Below are 19,501 nucleotides of genomic sequence, written 5' to 3'. Positions count from 1 at the left end.
TACCAGGGAACTTACAGTAACTGCATCCTGGCAGGTTCACTGCTGCCAGTCATGGCTGAAGTTTTTGTTTTGTCTCAGGCCTTCCGTCAGTGGCCCCACCCACCGTGCGACCACTGCCCCGTCCAGATGTGACCCCGCCACCATACACTGAGGTCACGCTGCTGTATGCTCAGGGACAAAAAATAGGAGCTCTGCCTCTCAACGGGACCAGACTGGATGCGGCCCGGTCCAAAACACTACTGACTCTACATGTGAGTGACGAATGAAGCAGCTGCATGTTGACATATTCTGTCAATTTTACATAATTATTTTCTTTGCTGATTCCTATGCACATCGGTAGATAATAGATAATTATATGATACGTGTTACCAAAGGTCAGTTCTGTATCAGCTGTGTTACTGTGTCCTACGAGTGGGTCTGTGTTGCTCTTTTGACCTTGCACCTGCGTTTTAGCAAATATCTGATTAGTCAAATATTTAATAATGTATAGAAGTTTATATTCATATAGACAAATCAGCTTCTAAATAAACACACCAGAAGCTTTTTGTGGTTGTGAAGAACTCACTGCATCATTAAGCTATGGTTGCAGTAGAACATTAAATAAGCTGCTAGTTATAAACCGATCCTGTAATGTATCCTGGTGTTGTCAGGTCATATGACAAAGGAATGAGACTTTTTACTTATATTTACTATAGCCAGTAACAGCAGGTGGACTGTGGCTGTAATTATAATATAATGAACATATCTCATTATTTCTGTGTGTCCAGGGTTCCATAGTTGTTGGTATAGCTTATGATTGCAAAGAGAACAAAGTCTATTGGACGGATTTGTCCGCAAGAACGATTAACAGGGCTTCAGTGGCACCAGGAGCTGAGCCCGAGATTCTCATTAACACAAGTAAGGACACACATTTACACTTCCACACTTACTGTGTGATGTTTCAAATGATCTCAATATGCTGTGTACGGTCTTCCTGCTCCCTGCAGATCTGGTCAGTCCAGAAGGTTTGGCGGTGGATGTCAAACGCAGGCTGATGTTCTGGGTCGACTCAAACCCTGATATGATTGAAACCTCCAACCTGGACGGCAGTGGGAGGCGGACACTGTTTGATACAGACCTTGTCAACCCCCGGGCCATCATAGTGGTCTCTTCCACTGGGTAAAACCCTTAAGGCACAATGACACACAGCCTTCGTTGAATCTGCAGTGATTTGTTATCAGCAGAAGACAGATGTTTTTCAGCCCATTAGCATGACATAAACACAAGCTGCCCTCATTATTACAGGGGCAGCTTGTGTTTTAAAGCCATTTCTCAGAAAGGACTGAGTCAGAGATCTAGACTTGGTACTGTGATCTCAATATGACATCAGTACGAGACAGGTACTCATACTTTTAGTCACATAAGAGACTTTTAGTGCTTTCTCTGTGGGTGTTGCACCAAACAGAGACAAAACACTGCACTAGATTTACTAATATTAATCCTGGGCAGACACACACATGTAATAAAAGCCCCTCCAGGAATAACATCTGCTTTTCATCATTGCAACTAATCACATAATCAACAGGTGTGTGTGTGCACACACGTGTGTGTGTGTGTGTGTGGTAATGTGGTTGATATAAATGGTTAAACATAGCAGCAGCAGCGCAAATCATAAAACCTCAAGTGCGTGTTTTCCATCATTGGTTCGACAGCTGAAAGTTTATTTTCTGACTCAAGGGCAAGGGGTGTTTGTGCGTGCGTGTGTGTGTGTGTGTGTGTGTGTGTGTGTGTGTTTGTGGGTGTGCGTGTTTGTGGGTGTGCGTGTGTGTGTTTGTGTTTGTGGGTGTGCATATATACGCATGTGTGTTCTGAAAAGCCTAAAGGTAATTGCAGCTTCACATGGTTAGACTTAAGAATAAACATGTGCTGAGATTTCTGAGCCTGCACGTTACACATCTTACACACATACACAGAAACATAACCACACACAGTGCTGCAGAGTCACAAAAATCATGTGCACGTGTTATAAAAGCACTTGTGAACATCTCATACACCAACACGGCTCACTCATACATTCATCATATGGATTAACACACACTCATAAACACACGGTATGTGTGTGGAAGTTGATTGGTGATGCGGTGTGTGTTATGCACACAATGATCTACAGTCTGGCATCATGATTTCAGTCTCCCCCGTCTCTATCTGCAGTACTCTGTATTGGACAGACTGGAACAGAGAAGCTCCCAAGATCGAGAGCTCGTCAGTGGATGGTCAGAACCGCAGGCTGGTGGTGTCTGATGGCATTGGTTTGCCAAACGCTCTCACATATGACTCTTCATCAGGACAGATCTGCTGGGCCGATGCAGGTAAACTCTACCTTTCCAGATTACCACTTTTAAAGGGACGGCTGCTGCTTCGACTGTCACATTTACATGTGCTGCTCTTCAGCGTAGTTAGCTCTGAGTTGTTTCTTTCAGGTACAAAGCATTTAGAGTGTGTATACCCAGATGGTTCAGGTCGAAGAGTGATCCACTCCAGCCTCAACTACCCATTCAGCATGGTCTACTACAGGAACCACTTCTATTACACAGACTGGAGGAGGTAGTCATCTATTTGTTTCCCAACCATCTGGCCTTTTACTGCGCTCTGTTCTTCCTTCATTACTGATCACTACACAGTGGGTTGTTGAGTATGTAGCCCTCAGTGCCTCTCTGTCCACCACCTCACAGGGATGGTGTGATCGCAGTGAGCAAGACCAGCAGTCAGTTCACTGATGAATACCTGCCTGACCAGCGCTCTCACCTATATGGCATCACCATAGCAACCACCAGCTGTCTATCAGGTGCGATACACATGCTGTACACACAGCACAACACTAATCTTGGTTTTAATGTACAGTATTTTTGATTTTATTTTACTTTGCTGTTTCCCGCAAACACACAGGCGCACACTATAGCTCATTCAGTTACACACACACACACACACACACACACACACTGTTCAGACATGTCGCTTTGGTTCTGCATGTCAAAAAAACAGATTTTCTCAGCCCATGTAAATGCACCCTTTGTTGTCTGGTAAGACCCAGGTTTGTTTTTCATCACCTTGAACCCAGAAAACAGTCATCACACAGCTGTTTAGACCCTCTACCCGACCTCTGTACCTGTGTGTAAGTTGTGTGTGTGTGGTGACTTCACATACGCTCATGAAAAAGACCTGGGTGTATGTGAATGATTATACAGCTGTCTGCGACCCTCTACTTGGGACTAACATACACGAGACCAAAGAACAGTGATTACACAGCTGTGTGCGACCTTCTACCTGTGTTTTGTGTTAATATGTGTCATGTTTGATGTGTTGATTTCTGCAGATGCCTTCAAATCCCTCCAAAGCCCCGTGTTAAATGCCTTTAAAGTACAAAGCAGCCATCTAAATACAAGATAATCCCGAAAGTAGCACCTTCCTGATGGCACTGTCAAAGCCACACATCTGCAGTGTAGAATCTGGTCACAATAGGCAAGTTTGTGCTCACGATCCAATTTGTGCGTCTCGTCCTCAATACAGTCCAAGCGATGACGGTTTCATGTGTGTGTTGCTGTAAATGTCACTGCTGCATGCCCTCTAACACTCTAAAGCCTCAGACTAAATAGCAGCCGTGTGCTTCAAAGATGTGGATGTGTGGTGTAATTCTGGCTGTGATGACAGCTCTAAAACACACTTGTTAAGGGTTTGGGAGCTGGTTGTAAGAGGCTTAAAAGCTGTTATTGTTGAATACATGAGCACACACACGCGTTCTTTACGGAGGTAATTCTCAGTCGCCACAAGCTGTTAAGTGTAGGGCTTTGTTCAAGATGGATGGACTGTTTGTTCTGTCATTAGGCCTCCGCAGCACTAAAGCTTTCATTTGGATTCACACAGGAAGAGAAACCAGGGCCTTAACTCCTCATTTCCACATGGATCTGTAAATGTGTCAAAGTGTTAAAAAGGCCATATTGTCTTACAGCTTTGTGATTTCTGTGTCCCAGGGAGTCACTAGCTATGGACGTCCAGTCGCAGGGTCCATATGGTGCTAAAATTCTGGGGCGATTCTTGAACAGAGGGCAGGACCACTCTGTAAGAGCCCTCTCCAGGGTCCCTCAGAGGAAAGGATGATCAGTGGGGAGCACAATGGCTTCCTGTTTCCAGATTGACCATCAGAGCAAATTTACAACCCACCACAGCTCCGTTATCTCACCTTAAAGATGTAACCCCCCCAAAAATGTTTTGTAAATTTGTTTCATACCTCATTTTTAGTTTTGTTTATTGTAATTTTGTATGAGTTTTTTTCTATTGAGTAAAGCAATAGACCAATGAAATGCGATTCTAAAATGTATGTCAGTGTAGAATAACACGAAGAGTGTTAAAACAAACCAAAGTTCTGCTGTGAAGCTGAGCGTCAGTTTCCTCTGTGGACATTCAGCCCCAGTCTAATTATTTAGCATTTAGACTGGTTTCTGGACACTAACAAATACAGGTACAAGGAAGAATGAGATGTTTTGGGATCCAGTTCAGTGGTAGGTTTGATACACTTCCAGATAAATATGAAGCAAGAGGAGAAGAGCCAGACACTCCTGTCACATCAGTCTGCACTACTAATCTGATGACATTACATTCTTTTGGCCACATTTTTTTAATACTTCTACTACTTTTCAAATCATTCTTTTTTTATAAGATGTGATATTTATAACAATAAAATGTGATTTGGTACTTTTCTTGAATCAGACTTTCTTGGAGGTTATTGTGTTATATTAGTAACAGCAGCACAGGAGCCTTTGTTAAGTTTTTTTTTATAGTCCCCCCCCCACACACACACAGTGTCAGTGTAAACCATCTGAAAATATTTTTTTCCAGCTGCAAAAATGTTTTGTCTGGAAACAAATCATACAAATATAAGTCAATTTAAATATTTCAGCTTTTCTGTGGTTTCTGCTGAAACATAGTTCAGAAGCATCGACCTAACAATTCAGCAATTACTGTAACATGTTTTGATGGCAACTTATCTATACTGCTGTACAACAATGAAAGGCAGAATCTGACAACTTGATATTCGCTCCATATTCTCTTATCTGTCTGACCTCCTGCAATAACGGAAAAAAAAAAAACAGAAACTTATTTCTGTCCCTCTCAAGCAAACAAAAAAACAAAAAAAGACTTCTCCAAAACAAATCACACTCTGTCCTCTAGTCTCTCTCCATCCTCGCCCTCATCTGCCGACCTTGCCCAGCCTGTGGTCTGTCTTGGGGTCAGCTATGATGGCCTGAACGGCTACGATGGCCTCGTTGATCTTGGTCTGCAGCTCCCTCAGCTCCTCGATGTGCAGCAGGCGTAGAATCTGGGCTGCCTCGTTCAGAGTTGCATCTGAGGAGAAGGCAGACATTTATTTGACTTTCCAACAGATGATTAAGTTTTACATGTGTGTTAACACCAGTCTGCATTGCAGCTCTCACCTCCAGTGTCAAAACCCAAGATGTGCTTGTCTAAAGTGACTGGAACACCCTGGAAAAGGAAACAACAATGAGACTTTAAAATATTTAGTCCTTGTTTAAATCTGTTTAAATTCAAAGAGATGTCTCAAAACGCATCATTGTTAAAGCAGTTTTGGTTTACCTCTTTGTTTTGGCTGGCTTTAGAGATGGCTTCTGGAGAAAGTCTCTCCTGGATCAGAATACGAATGGCCTGAGAGGTGCACATGAACACACAAATAAAATCATTTAGAATTTGCTGTTGTGTGAAATTATGCTTGCTATTACCAGAGTAACCACAGGTGTCACCTGATCAACCGGGACTGAAGCCTGACAGATTAAGGTAAGATTCATCCTTTCACAACTGAATTATAACACAAAGGGAAAAACATGTTATCACATAAGATGTAGAATGGAGAAACATATTCTCACCTTGAGCATAACCAGGTAGTCATCGTGCCGTGGTATCTTGAGGATGTTGGCCAGAGCAGTCACTCCTGCTTTGAAATCTGGTGAATTACCTGAAAAACACAAACAAGATCATTTCATCTGTTATCTGGAACAAACACACAGGAGGATAAAATCAAAAGGAAGATGAGAGTGTGTTTCTTCTTACTGTCAAGATTGACCAGAGGGTCCACTGCTTTGTCACCGTCACTGGAGGCTGCCAGAGGCTGACAGTTCTTATACTTCTCCACTGCAGAGAGGCACATAACACATATACCATTAATCTATAGATGCATATTAGATGACACTTAGGTTGAGGCTTATATGTAAGTTCTTCATAGGAAATTGAGTTATTCCTTTTCTAATGTCTCCATCTACTGGTCATTGTTAGTATTACCACATTGTAGTACAGAGGCATGTAGTACTCATACTTCACTCTTGGTACGTGTCTGAAGTATGACTTTATTTATTTCCAAGAAAGAAACAGCATATAAAAAGATGTTTTTATGACTTCTTCTTACCATTGTCTCCATATTCGTATCGTACTGCCAGGCCCAGTAACCAGTCCAAGGCCTCCTGTTTGTCCTGGAGTCCGAATGGACAGGTCAGATCCTGCAGGTACTGCACAAAAGCACAAACTCCTGCTCGTGAGAAACTGCTGGAACTACTTCAAGTATCAGTCAATACATCACTCCTGTTTCTTTTCATGACAGTGTCTGTCTCAGATTTAAGGTGAGAATCAGTGTCACTGTGTGAGTGTTTTTTTTACAGGGTTAAGACTTGGGTTTAGGGTTTTGGTTTCAGTTTGTTCACCTTCTCATAAGCTTTGGGCCAGTCTGAGCTGGGGATGTTCCTCAGGTTGCCTCTGTCCTCGATCTTATAATGCCGGATCTTCTGGTCCTCCAGCCAAACAATGCAGTTCCTGAACTGTGTCTCATCTGAGCAGAGAGCAGAGACCTTGGACTGTGTTCATGCACAGATAGACACACTACAAAATGGCTACTTAAAGCCTCGAAATTAAATCCGAGTGAGTATATTTAGATAAAATGCCTTTTGCTCTTTTGCCAAACGAACAAAATCACAACGTCCAAAGCTGAACGATCAGAATTATCTATGCCGAATGAAAGAGCAGTGCATTGAAATACTGTTTATTTATCTGATGTCCGAACAAACATGAAAGTTTGTCGGTAATAACGCACCCTTCGTAAAACCCACTATTTATTTATTGGGGTTTGGCACTGCGTTGTCTACATCGTATGGCTATAATACCGGCAGTACTTATGACACGTTAGCCAACTTCACCGAAACAATCCAAGAGCTCCGTGAGTTTTCTGACTCACCTGTGCAGTCAAATCCACTGGGGTTGTGGTAATCTAGAGCTGTCAGCTTCCTCCGAAACATTTCTACGCGTCTTCTGCGTGAAAACCGCAGTTTTCTTTAGCTAATAGTTGCCCGTCTCGGCTCTTTCTCACGCTTGCTGTATGTGATACCGCGCATGCGCCGCCTACGACTTCCTTTTAAAACTATCAAAATAAAAAGAATTAGTGAGCAACAGCACTAATTACGAAGTCTTCACAGTTAAATCTTTTTTTTTTTTTTACCAATTTATCCAAATTTCGAAATGTTTGCTTAGCTACTGATGCTCTGCTCCCTTCAGGTTGATTTCAGTTTGAAATACTCCTGAACATTTTATTCTCGTCAAAATTTATGGTCCTAAATGTTATATTGGGATTTGTGAGGAGAGGGAGACCAGTGAGGCTGGGGAACAACTTCAGTATATTTCTGGAATTTCAGACAGATTTAAGATTAAAACAAAGAAGCTGAGGAACTCATTTTGTTTCCAATCTCATGTATTTTACTGCAGAAAGAGCCTAAAAAAAATCATGAGTCTGCAAAGTTAAGGTGATTTGAGTAAATTTGGGCACTGTGCCAAAAAAAGAAATCAGAGAATAAGTTTATTGTTGCTGACAAGTGAGAGAAATTTGGTGACAGCAGACAGACCACGTAAGCTAGTGAAGACTCCCCTCTTTGGAGGCAGAAAACTTATACTTTTATTTTTCTGTGCTGGTCTGGCTGTTTGACTGTGTGCAGCTGAATATATGAGACTAGAGAGAGTTGTGTTTAAAATGTGGAATGTACAGTGTGTTTAAAAATATTTTCCATAATATAAAGGCAACTGAATGTACAGGAAATTCAGATTCATCTCATGGTTTGTAAATCACAAAGAGGCAAAAACTCTGGAAAAAAAAAAAAATCACAACTTTATTACATATCACACTTTATAAAATGAGGCAAAAACAAATCAGGTTCATGCAAGAGAAAAAACTAAATTAGATGTGTTGGTTGATGTAAGCATGTTGGTGTGTGTGTGTATGTTCAGAATGGCCTCATGCGGGTGCTAAGGGGTGGGGCTCTGTTGGGTGGTGTGATAGCTATATCCAGGTAGTCTCCAATCTGGAAACGTTGTGACTGCAGCGTCATGGAGTCATCTGCGCCCTTCCTACCAGACACAGTGCTGCCGATGTCTTTCAGCCTGAAGGGAGGAGAGACAGACATTTTCCAGTTGGCTGTGCACACATCTTCATCACACGACGTAGAAAGGGGTCTGCCCCATAGAGGCCAACATGCGCTCTGTAGCATCATACTAACCTGTACACTTTCCCTCTAGGGTCGGGGTAGACAATGGCAAAGCTGAAGTGGGTCCCCTTTTTTCTGGCCTCTGGATACACCTCCTTCACTAGGCTGGTCAGCTCCTTCAGAGTAGCATCCATCCTGAAACACACACCCAGAAGCCAACAAATCAGAGACCTGCTCCTACGCTTAGATCTACATCTGGGAACCCAGGCCAAGTTCCAGGATGGGCCACCAAGGGATGACCTGGGAGGTGCCCCATAGGCAGGGACCAGCCACCATGGAGAGAGAGACATATAAGGACCCACAGAAAGAAGGAAACACTCATGTTCTCACCATGTGTATATCTGCAGCTCACTGGAGGGAACGTTGCCCCGAGCAAACTCATCCACCCTGTGGTGTCTGCCGCTGTTGGTGGTGAAGACTCGCAGCAGAAGAGGGCAGGTCTGAGGCAAAAACACACATCACACCAGGACCGACCCACGCCAATATACCGTCAGTGACAATAGCTGCATAGGTCACACAATCAGAGCACGTCTCGTACCCAATAAAGCGTTTAGACTGTTTTTTCACTGACACGTCTCCAGTCAAACAATGTTAACAAGCCATTTAAAACTAAGCCTGTAATTTCTTATATTTATTGCTACCTGCAGAAATGAATGACTCTCCTAGCTGTTAGCATGTGGGGCTAACAAAACCAGGGAAACAAGCTACAACAGGCTGCGAACGAAAATCCCGCCTTCAAACTTACCTTTTCTCGGTCAATGGGCTTCTCTGGTTCCTTCTTGATTTCTTCCTGTGTGATCCGCGATTCAAGGGCCATGTTTTATATTTTACTGATGTAATAAAACACTTAGGTGGCGACTAAAAACCCAGTGCGTGGATATTTTATCGTAACTGCAGCAACCAACGACAGAAACCGTTTCCGCTTCCGGTCTCCACTCTGTGACCTCGCGGCTGTATCGCCGCCTAGTGGTGTGGGTGTATTTAAATTATATAATGAATTATATTTACAAGACTTAATTACCACAAATTACATTAGAAATGTTGTTATATCATTTGATCAATACATGTTAGTCATATATTCTCCAATACACGTTACAACAAAATGTTAACTATATTATATTAAATGTAAGACAGTTTTGATTTGTGTCTAATGGATTGAGCAAATCCCTGAACTGAACTCAACTATGTCTTTGGAATATGTGACATCTGTGCCTTATGGCTTATAGAAAGTATTTCAGAATACCAAGCTGTGTAGATTTTATGCCTACTGTGATAATTCAGTGCATGATCCAGTTAAATTGAAATCTCTCTGATCGTTACTGGTATGTGACGACTATTTCAGTTGTGTCTTATTTTAGTCCACTTCTAAAAACAACAGCATTACACTCTTGTAGTCTACTTTCAGTCTTCCCTTAACTGTAGGCTAATTTTAGTGAGTATCCCCACTGAATGGACAGTAGTCAGTGTTTTATTCCTTTATGAGGCACCACTGTCTGTAAAGAAGTCTAGACGCACTGAAGGAAATTCACCCATAAACTACTAACACTTGTACAGATCACAGTCGAGTGCTGATCCAGGATCAGTGAGCCAAGCCCACCTAGAGAACTGAGACACACTATTCAGTCACATGCTGCTCTCCCCCTCATTCAGTGCGTTTGTGTGTGTGTCATTTTTTCAGTGACATATATGTGAATGTTGTACAGTGTGTGTTTGTACAGTGTGTATAGAGACACTGGCTCCCTCTGTTCTCCAGCTGGCTGGCTGACCAGGGATCAGAAGCTACTCTAACAATCAGCTCTGTTTTACCTCTCTCTCTCTTTCTCCCTTCTCATTCACTTTGTGTGACCAACCTCCCGCCCAGTCCACCAGCCTTTCTCCCTCTGTTTTTTTTTTTTTAGCCCTGTACTGGTTCACATATCCAACAGTGGGTCTTTGAGTCTGGCCCTGACACTGATATCCATTCATTGATATGCATCAGGAATAAGTGTCAGTGTTATTTCCCCTAATGACTCTATTAGAATCACTAACGCCCTCTCTGTCTCAAACCAGGATTTTTTTTTATTACCTCTTGCTGTTCATGTGACAGGTCATATATTCAGTGATATAAAGGAGAGTCTTAATACAATGTTGGTAATTCCCCAAGAGAAAGCATCACTTCATTATTTATGAAAGGACATTTTGTAATGAAATAATTCTTAAAAATTCATTTTCACTAATGTAATTGTGCAGCATTGGCTGCAGAGCTTTGCATTCCAGGTTACAGCCTTGTCCCAGCATTGATCCAGCTTGTTTAGAGGTTTTCATTTCTCTTCTGTGAGCAGCAACAGTGTCAACTGAGAGGAAGTTGCTCCCACAGTTCAACAAACAGTGGGAAAGCTCATCACTCACAGTCATTAGCAGCACACAGAGCTGCACTGTCCTTCCTGCACGCTGACTACTGCCAAGTGATGGGTCGACTCTGAAAAGACCCTTTGACTCTCTACCTGTGTCCAGTTACAGTCACACACAAACATACACCTAGAGCCACACTGCATGACTATGTGACTGGAGGTGTGGGGTTTGAAGTAGGAGGCAGGGAAGGTGTAATAAACGGCGTGAAGTTTAGGATCCAGCGTTGTTTAGAATTAAATTACTTAAAGTTATTAATACGAAGGATATCTCTCAGCAAAACACTGTTTTTTTTAAACTCGTGTTTTATGAATCCGAAATTTATGGAAGCACAACTATGAGACCTTCTCTAAGACATTGCCACAGCTTTACCACTGTGAGGTTTTATTTTGAAAGACCTGGTAGGAAGTCATTATTTTATTCTGGCTGACTTCACACTTTGAGAAGCATCTTTTTTTTTTTATGCAAAGGAAGCAACAGCTGCAGGTTTGTGTTTGGTTCAGAGTATCTCATACAGACTCCAGTCTCTATTTATTTTATTTTTTATTTTGAATGTGTCAGAACTGATTTTCCTGTGAGCTGCGTGTGTGTTTTCATGCTGGACAGGACCATGTGGAATATTTTCCTGCTAAGAACCTGACTCTTCAGATAAAAGGTGAGAAGACTTTTATTTTTGTATTTAAAACAGGCACTGAAATAATCCTAAATTGCTCATTTTAGATGATTATTCATCATCATTATATTTGTTACAGTTTGGGGTTAAATTTCTACAAGTGAAAACACGTATTCTCAATGAATGTAATAGACATATTGCACATTTTATAGCTGTTATATCAGTATTTTATGTAATTAAAATCATCAGTAAATCAGTCACTCAGGGTGAGCGGTGAGACTCGGTGAGAACTGTAGTAGTGTGTCTTTGTACAGTGTGTTTAGTGTGTTTTTAGTTGAGTGGGCTCAGTTCAGTACAGTCCACAGTGGGCAGAGAGGTTCATCAGTTCACATGAATGTTGGCGCTGGGCCTTCACTCCTCCTCCTCTCAGTTTCATTCCTTTTCACCCTCTTCCTCTTTGTTTTGTCGCTCTGCTTTCATCTTTCTCCACTTTTGTCTTCTCTGTCACTTGCACACAGAAGTAAGAAAAACCAAAATTACACTAATGAACACTGTGATCACTTTCCTCTGCCGTGTTTGAAGTAACAGCCTTCTTCTCTGACTTTAACATTACGGTTCCCATTCCCATTACTTGTTCTGATTCCCCAGGATGTCGTGGCCCGGTTTGTACGCCCAGTTAGTTGGGGCGAACCGTCACTCCACCAGCCTGGGTAAAGTCTGGCTCTCTGTGCTGTTTCTTTTCCGGGTCATGGTGCTGGTTGTCGCTGCTGAGAGTGTCTGGGGAGACGAGCAGTCTGACTTCACCTGCAACACACAACAGGTGTGACACCCAGTCACTGATCTCATCCATCTTTTACATGTCTTTTCACTTTGGTGTAGAGTATGTGAGATATCATCATGATTATTGGAACTGTGTCATTTATCCTGAAGCATCTCCACAACATAACACAGACATACAATTCAACTGTGCCTGTTTTTCAGCCCGGCTGTGAAAACGTCTGCTATGATCGCTTCTTTCCTGTCTCCCACATCCGTCTCTGGTGTCTTCAGCTTGTCTTTGTCTCCACTCCAACGTTCCTGGTTGCAGTGTACGTGGCCTATCGGAACCACAGGGATAAGAAGAGGCTCCTGCGGGTGTGTGTGCTGTTAGGGTTTGTCATTGAACGGCCACCTTGTTGAAAGAGAAGCCTACTGTTTCATAAAATGTTATGCCATTTGATCCCATACCTTGTCACGTTCTACGCTGTCTTCTCAACCTTTTGTCATGGTTTGTTGTCTTGATGTTTTTGCCTTTGTCTTTTCTTGTCTTGTAGCGTCTGTGTCTGAAGTCTTGTCATGCCTCATCTTGTGACATATTTTGTATTCCCCTGTCGATTCTGACATCTGACATGTCGTTTCATATCATGGCTTGTTTTGTCATGTCATCCTGTGTGACAGAGCTCAGGTAGAGCTGGATTCCTCAGCCACAAAGATCAGGAGGAAGAGTTGGAGACTCTGAAGAAGCGGAGACTCCCGATTGCTGGCGCCCTCTGGTGGACATATGCCTCCAGCTTGGTGTTCAAGTTGCTGTTTGAGGGCGGCTTTATGTAAGATCTGAGGTTCTGGATTTCTTCCAGTCTGCCATATTGCTGATTTGGTATAAAGGTTCAATATGCATCTTTGCCTCCCCAGGTACACCCTGTATGTGGTTTACGATGGTTTCCAGATGCCTCGGCTGGTGAAGTGTGACCAGTGGCCTTGTCCTAACCTGGTGGACTGTTTCATCTCACGCCCCACAGAGAAAACCATCTTCACCATTTTCATGGCCGCTGCCTCCTCCGTCTGCATAGTGCTCAACATAGTTGAACTTGCCTACCTTGTCGCCAAGGCCATCACGAGGTAGAAGTATTATTCAGTCAGTCAGGTGATTAATCAACTGATTCATTCATTAATTATTGAATCAATTTATAATTTTATTCTCAACAGGCAGAAAATTAGGAAAAGTCCATGTTTACCTTCTTTTTTTCCAGGGGTCAGAAGGAGAAGAAATCCTGCAGGAAATCCAGGAGAGAGAGGATGCAGAATAAAACAAACCTTACGTTATTTGTTTCACCATGAGGTAGACACAATAAGGTGAATGAAACATTAAAACAATTTGCATAAGCTACATAAATACATGTCAGTGACTCAATTGTGTAAATATAGAGGACATTTAATATGATACCCAATGTCAAACCTAACATGCAAAGGGTGGAGAAGGTGTCAACAACTCAAATTTGTATTTGTACATGATATTGTTTGAGTTTACACATCAATAATTTGTTTGGGTTTTATATTAGAACTGTACAATGGGATACTTATTTAGACACATAATCAGTGTGTTTATAATTGTGGTACTGTAGGATTTAGAGCCACCATGCCATCTACTGGGCAACAGGAAAACATAACACATTTCAGAGCTATACATATGTCAGCCTATAAACAATAAGTTACACAACACTTCTCACTAAGTTTCATCTTATATTCGTTCTGTGTTAGACTAATTGTTTTATTAAAGATTTAAATCACAGTAATGTTGTGTGTTGTCTGCAGTTGGTCTTAGCTGTCTATGTGAAAATGAGCTTAAGTAGAATTCCAGCAGGTTTTTGATGATCTACATGTCGATAATCAAGACAAAGGGTCTTATAGGGTCTTATCAACAAACATTAAGCATCTTTTAATGTTTGTTTTAAAGTGTTTTAAACTTGGTTTTCTCAGGCACCTAATGCAGCTGCTTCTATCCACCAGCGCGCACACAAACGCGTAACCCCCCCCGCGACGCCCCCGCTCTCCCATCACCCCCTCTTGTGCGCCCGCACGCACGGGGCCACAACGATGTGACATTGGCGCATGGCCTTGGCCATAACGTTGCACATGCGCCTTTTGTTCTGTAGCCTGGAGCGTGTCGCAACCTCTCACTCCCTGGTCCTCTCCGGGTGTCTCTCCCTCCCTCCTCGGGCGCACCTGTGGGCGTCACAGAAAGAAGAAGAAGAAAAAGTGGGAGAAGAAGCGCGCTGCCCCGGGAGGGAGACGTGTTTCAGAGGGTAAGCAGGTGGAGGCTGGGGTGGTGCAGCTGGCTGAGGGGGAGGGAAGAGGAGGGATTATCATCCTTCCATCTCACCCTGCGTTCATGGCCCTGTGGGAGAGACGGGAAGACATTACTGTTGCGTGACTTTACTGGCCAGATTGGCTACCAATTAACACATTCGACCTGGTCCTGAACAGAAACCAGTTGTTCCAGCTGTTAAATGATTTATTGTCTTGTTTACCAATTGGCGTCGTGAAAGGTGAAAACTTTTCGGTAACTTTGAATTTGTTTAAACGAGCAAACTTAGTTAATCATCAACAGTCACAGCTGCCTTCCGCTGTTGGTAATGTTGTTTTGGCCTTGTAGGGCCACCGTAATTAGATTTGTGAAAATAATCCAGTCTGACCTGGTGCCATGTGTATTTGGATGTTGATTCCATATACTGCTATCTCCATGTATTAGTCATAACATATGTCTACGACAGAACCTCCAATAGGAGGTTCTATGTAGGTAGTACAGGTGAGGCCTCATGTCATGCAGGGTTTTCTTTCTACCTGTCATTTCTAATATTAACATGACCCACTGCAGCTTCTTACAGGGAGAGTTAGGGCAACCATCATCACTGCCCTGTTCTTTGTAATTCGTTGCAAACACCTTGAAGTTGCTCTTCTTTGTTGAAATGATTGTTTGCAGTTTATTCTGGGATGTTTCATTCTTTAGGACCAAAGCATGTGCTTTTTTTTTTTGAGTCTCCACGGTGCAGTTTGACAATGTTGTGTATATTTGTACACTTATATCAAGCTTTACTTACATTTCTGCTACGCGACACCTTTATAAAGTTTTACATACACGTTGTTACACATTGAAATCATTATATTTATATATTTATATTTAGCTGTTCAATTTTCTGTACATTTACAAACCCTTGCATGTAGTTCAAGCACCTATGCTTTATCTTTGTACAGCTTTATATTTCTTAATACATGCTTTTCAACACTTTATGCACCTTTATGTGCCTCAAGACATCTGATGCACCAGGTGCAATTTCTGCATATCCTCATGCGTTTGGTCTCCTGTCCGTCATTCCTTCAACATATAGATCATGTGTTCAGTACATTGCGTAACTCAGCTATGGGAACTTACCTGTGAGTCAACCTAAATCTGGATGACTTGATTATGTTGGTAATGAACAGAATAGACTTTAATGTGACCGTGGCCACTGTCTGCATATCTTAAAGTGTTCAGGGTGCACACGGCAGGCCAGGAGTTAACTGTTTGGGCTGTTTTGGCACAAAGACCTCTGATCCATCAAAAGCACAAGCCAGCCAGGACAATGTCCATCTGGCAGCTTCTCTATTGTCTGTCATGACAGATGGTATTTCATCACGTCAACACATCATGTACATGTACACATACCACTCTTATAGTAGGCAGTTAATTAGTCTCTTCATATGTTTCTTTGTTTAGCTGGGGTTTTGGAAAAGTTACAAAATCTATGTAGACTTTGTTTGTCTGAGTAGCTATGACATATTTGCTGTGATGGATTTGGGGAACTTTAACAGTTCGTAATTTCATTACACTTGTTGACATATGCTTAAGTGTGGGTGTGGTACTCTCACTGATTGTGCATGTATCTCTTCTTTTTTTAAATGTGTCAATAAATGGATACTTCTTGTTTCCATATGGGCAAATTGTATAGTCTTAGTTTTACAGTTAATATTAGAAGCAAGTGGAGTTACTGATGGTGTTGCAGTCAGCTGTAACGGTTCGGTGGTGAAGATACACAAAGGTAGTGTATGCTCCAATACTTTGACTGCGCGTGTGTGTGTGTACATGTCAGTCGATCCCAGGCAAACATTTGCCCTCCTCAGCATTCCTGGGATGTGATGAGACCAGCATTCAACTGGGACAACACGTTATCCACTCATTTACTTCCCCCAGATGGCCAGACATTGTCCACTAGCCAGCCAGTGTTATAGCACAAACACACACACACACACACACACACACACACACACACGCGCGCGCGTACACAGACACGTGTACCTCTGTATGCGAATGTACTGCACATATAGAAAGAATCAGGCATGCACATACATTTTTTTTCTGATATGCATAAACACAGACAAATACAAACATATATGCAAACTGATACATTATTATAAGGATTAGAGCATAGCCAGTAAATGGACCGATGTTCCTTTGTCTGCAGATGTAAGTCAGTCATACCAAGACACTGCAGCACAGAAATGCTGAAATATGCTGAGAAGCATGTTCTCCTTACAGATCTCAAACTGTATTTGCATCTGGTTTATCAAATTACACATCTTTAGTAAGAGTTTTGCTACTTTAAAGTGGTGATATTAATTTATATTTGTGAAATTTGAATATAAATAAGACTATTGTGTGGTATAAGAGAATTTTTTTTTTCCTCTTCCCAGATATCTTTTCATCCGGTCTCTGGTCGATGGATCACTGACAATACAGCAGCAGTTTTAGTGAGTCTGCTTTCTGCTTCGTTTTTATGGCCCTTTTTGGTTTTCTCTTCTGACCTCAAAGCCTGGTTTAGGCATTTTCTTTCCCAACTTCCAGTGCGAATGGCAGCACTCCTGTAACTCCTCACAGGGGCTTCATGTGTTCACCTGATTATTTTCTCTCTAGGCTAGAAAATCAAGTGAAGCATGGGTGACTGGAGCTTTCTAGGGCGCCTACTGGAGAATGCTCAAGAACACTCCACTGTGATCGGGAAAGTGAGTGACTGGTGAACGATTAACTTCACAAATGTGAAATTGTATCAGTGTTTTTTAGACTAAATTCACATCCCTACAGCTCAAGAGTCTTAAGATTGTGTAGTATCTGACCTTCTAATTCAAATCTAATTCATCTGTTGATTCTTCTGTGCTTCCTCCTCAGGTTTGGTTGACCGTCCTTTTCATTTTCCGCATCTTGGTGCTTGGCGCAGCAGCCGAGGAGGTCTGGGGTGACGAGCAGTCAGACTTCACCTGTAACACCCAACAGCCCGGTTGCGAGAATGTCTGCTATGATGAGGCATTCCCAATCTCACACATCCGCTTCTGGGTGCTGCAGATCATTTTTGTCTCAACACCCACCCTCATCTACCTGGGCCATGTGCTGCACATTGTCCGCATGGAGGAGAAGAGGAGAGAGAGGGAGGAGGAGCTCAGAAAGGCCGGTGGGCACCAGGAGGACCATGACCCTCTCTGCCACAATGGAGCAGGTGATGGAGACAGAGGAGGGAAAAAGGACAAGCCACCAATTCGCGATGAGCATGGGAAGATCCGGATCCGTGGAGCGTTATTGAGGACCTACATCTTCAACATCATCTTCAAGACTCTGCTTGAGGTGGGCTTCATCCTGGGACAGTACTTCCTCTATGGCTTTCAGCTGAGGCCCTTGTACAAATGTAACCGCTGGCCCTGCCCCAATACTGTGGACTGCTTCATCTCCAGGTTAGGAGGAGGAGTTTGTCAGAGCGTTTGTCTTTCTTTGTGTGTTGATTTTCTTCTTATGCTTGTGTCTTTGTTCATTTTCAATACAAAGTGATACGACTTTTTGTTTTTATTTGAGAATTAAGTCAATTTTTGTTTCCTTTTTGTCCTAGGCCCACTGAAAAGACAATCTTCATCATCTTCATGCTGGTGGTTGCTTGTGTCTCTCTGGTCCTCAACCTGCTAGAGATCTTCCACCTGGGCTTGAGGAAAGTCAAGCAGGGACTAACCAATGAGTTTGTACCTGATGACCAGTCACGGTGCCTGCGTGCAGATGAGCCTGGGGACACAGAGACAATTCCTGAGCAGACCTCTCCATCGGTCCTCGACTGTCTGCCAGTATACGCCAGCGTGGTGAAGCGTGGAGCAACTGAGGGAGGAGCCTACAGTCCAGTAGAGGCCTCATCCTCAGTGATATCCTTAAGTTCCAGCACCGCCCCCAGGTCCACTGCACTGAAGATGAATCGCACGGGCAACTTCTTGTTGGGGGCCCTGCCCACTTCGTTTTATAGCAGCATTGATAAAGTGAGTGTAGGACGCCACAGGCCGATGACGACAACGGAGCAGAACTGGAGTAACGTTACACTGGAGCTCTGCAGTGTTGATGGGAAAAACGCCAACTCCTCCTGTCCTCCTCCTCCTCCTCTTCCCTCTCCACGCACCTCCACGTCGTCCTCTGCTGAAAAGGAAACAACCCCATCACTTCCACAACGTTCAGTGTTTCTTGCACATCCTCGTAGTACCCTTCGTTCCCCCCTCACGCTGGAGGAGACAGCAGTGGATGAGGAAACCACCACAGTAGCTCATACGGCCCCAGAGGATGACTTCACCATGGTTACCAGGGAGGAGCTGCATCAGCCTCCTGCTGCCACGGCGACACACATCTGGAGACCAGGTCGGGCCAGCAGGAGCAGAGTTGTCCAAGCTCGACGTGATGACCTGGCAGTGTAGCTAAAACACACATTCACACATTTACACAACTACACACATGCTGTATACACACAGAAAACCTTCATATATGCACAACGGCATGAAACCACACATAAGCATATCCTCCAGCAAAAGACTGCAGACATACAATAATAGAACTGACTACGTTCAAACAGCAGGTAAAATGGAAGTCACTTTCAAAACCAAGTTGCATAGTTGCAACATAGTTGCTTGCTATAGAAGAAACATGACTGCCACTATCTTCTGGTCATTGTATTTAAAGGAGATGGGAGGTGTATAGGGACGATTATTGGAATCACAAACATACCTACAGTATTTATATATTACTAATCCAGACACAACTATAGAAAGGTTCCAGTGTTGATGATGATAATACAGGTGCCGATTGGACTGACTACTAAGACTAGGAGTAGAGGCAGCAATACTG

At 42.9% G+C, this 19,501-nt stretch overlaps 5 protein-coding genes across 5 annotated transcripts in view; 3 read left to right on the top strand and 2 right to left on the bottom strand.

Annotated features, from left to right (window-relative positions):
* Positions 1–4,739, top strand: part of nid2a (nidogen 2a (osteonidogen)) — a 33,669-nt gene extending 28,930 nt beyond the window's left edge. Inside the window, exons 40-46 of the mRNA XM_026301774.1 lie at positions 79–251; positions 768–897; positions 987–1,158; positions 2,191–2,348; positions 2,460–2,583; positions 2,712–2,824; positions 4,008–4,739. Of these exons, the coding sequence (XP_026157559.1) occupies positions 79–251; positions 768–897; positions 987–1,158; positions 2,191–2,348; positions 2,460–2,583; positions 2,712–2,824; positions 4,008–4,018 (881 nt within the window). The 3' untranslated portion in view covers positions 4,019–4,739. The remainder of the gene's footprint in view (positions 1–78; positions 252–767; positions 898–986; positions 1,159–2,190; positions 2,349–2,459; positions 2,584–2,711; positions 2,825–4,007) is intronic.
* A 398-nt stretch (positions 4,740–5,137) lies between these two features.
* rtraf (RNA transcription, translation and transport factor) lies at positions 5,138–7,421 on the bottom strand. The gene is made up of 8 exons (XM_026301809.1): positions 7,271–7,421; positions 6,744–6,868; positions 6,452–6,551; positions 6,100–6,180; positions 5,916–6,004; positions 5,629–5,697; positions 5,469–5,517; positions 5,138–5,379 (listed from the first exon to the last, which is right to left on the bottom strand). Exons 1-8 carry the CDS (start codon positions 7,329–7,331, stop codon positions 5,225–5,227), a joined length of 729 nt encoding a protein of 242 aa, XP_026157594.1. The 5' UTR covers positions 7,332–7,421; the 3' UTR covers positions 5,138–5,224.
* A 751-nt stretch (positions 7,422–8,172) lies between these two features.
* Positions 8,173–9,490, bottom strand: sap18 (Sin3A-associated protein). The gene is made up of 4 exons (XM_026301814.1): positions 9,313–9,490; positions 8,898–9,007; positions 8,580–8,702; positions 8,173–8,463 (listed from the first exon to the last, which is right to left on the bottom strand). Exons 1-4 carry the CDS (start codon positions 9,382–9,384, stop codon positions 8,307–8,309), a joined length of 462 nt encoding a protein of 153 aa, XP_026157599.1. The 5' UTR covers positions 9,385–9,490; the 3' UTR covers positions 8,173–8,306.
* Positions 9,491–12,217: 2,727 nt separating this feature from the next.
* Positions 12,218–13,745, top strand: LOC113127335 (gap junction beta-1 protein-like). The gene is made up of 5 exons (XM_026301810.1): positions 12,218–12,388; positions 12,550–12,702; positions 13,006–13,154; positions 13,240–13,471; positions 13,578–13,745. Exons 1-4 carry the CDS (start codon positions 12,218–12,220, stop codon positions 13,448–13,450), a joined length of 684 nt encoding a protein of 227 aa, XP_026157595.1. The 3' UTR covers positions 13,451–13,471; positions 13,578–13,745.
* Positions 13,746–17,295: 3,550 nt separating this feature from the next.
* On the top strand, positions 17,296–19,074 carry LOC113127321 (gap junction alpha-3 protein-like). Its single transcript, XM_026301794.1, has 3 exons — positions 17,296–17,364; positions 17,528–18,084; positions 18,237–19,074. Exons 1-3 carry the CDS (start codon positions 17,296–17,298, stop codon positions 19,072–19,074), a joined length of 1,464 nt encoding a protein of 487 aa, XP_026157579.1.
* The last annotated feature ends 427 nt before the right edge of the window (positions 19,075–19,501 follow it).

The sequence above is a fragment of the Mastacembelus armatus genome, chromosome 2, assembly GCF_900324485.2.
Source record: "Mastacembelus armatus chromosome 2, fMasArm1.2, whole genome shotgun sequence".
In the NCBI taxonomy this organism is placed as follows: domain Eukaryota; kingdom Metazoa; phylum Chordata; class Actinopteri; order Synbranchiformes; family Mastacembelidae; genus Mastacembelus; species Mastacembelus armatus.
Note: the sequence above shows the minus strand (reverse complement) of the source record. Positions and strands in the feature narration are given on the sequence as shown.

Excerpts from the sequence above, each read along its gene's own strand:
- rtraf (XM_026301809.1), bottom strand. The coding sequence starts at position 7,331 with ATGTTTCGGAGGAAGCTGACAGCTCTAGATTACCACAACCCCAGTGGA. Across the intron at positions 6,005-6,099 it reads CCCTCTGGTCAATCTTGACA|GTAATTCACCAGATTTCAAA; the intron begins GTAAGAAGAAAC and ends TGTGTTTTTCAG. Across the intron at positions 5,380-5,468 it reads CTTGGGTTTTGACACTGGAG|ATGCAACTCTGAACGAGGCA; the intron begins GTGAGAGCTGCA and ends CCTTCTCCTCAG.
- LOC113127335 (XM_026301810.1), top strand. The coding sequence starts at position 12,218 with ATGTCGTGGCCCGGTTTGTACGCCCAGTTAGTTGGGGCGAACCGTCAC. Across the intron at positions 12,703-13,005 it reads ATAAGAAGAGGCTCCTGCGG|AGCTCAGGTAGAGCTGGATT; the intron begins GTGTGTGTGCTG and ends CCTGTGTGACAG. Across the intron at positions 13,155-13,239 it reads CTGTTTGAGGGCGGCTTTAT|GTACACCCTGTATGTGGTTT; the intron begins GTAAGATCTGAG and ends TTGCCTCCCCAG.
- sap18 (XM_026301814.1), bottom strand. The coding sequence starts at position 9,384 with ATGGCCCTTGAATCGCGGATCACACAGGAAGAAATCAAGAAGGAACCA. Across the intron at positions 8,703-8,897 it reads GAGCTGCAGATATACACATG|GATGGATGCTACTCTGAAGG; the intron begins GTGAGAACATGA and ends TGTGTGTTTCAG. Across the intron at positions 8,464-8,579 it reads CCTAGAGGGAAAGTGTACAG|GCTGAAAGACATCGGCAGCA; the intron begins GTTAGTATGATG and ends TCCTCCCTTCAG.
- LOC113127321 (XM_026301794.1), top strand. The coding sequence starts at position 17,296 with ATGGGTGACTGGAGCTTTCTAGGGCGCCTACTGGAGAATGCTCAAGAA. Across the intron at positions 17,365-17,527 it reads ACTCCACTGTGATCGGGAAA|GTTTGGTTGACCGTCCTTTT; the intron begins GTGAGTGACTGG and ends CTTCCTCCTCAG. Across the intron at positions 18,085-18,236 it reads GTGGACTGCTTCATCTCCAG|GCCCACTGAAAAGACAATCT; the intron begins GTTAGGAGGAGG and ends TTTTTGTCCTAG.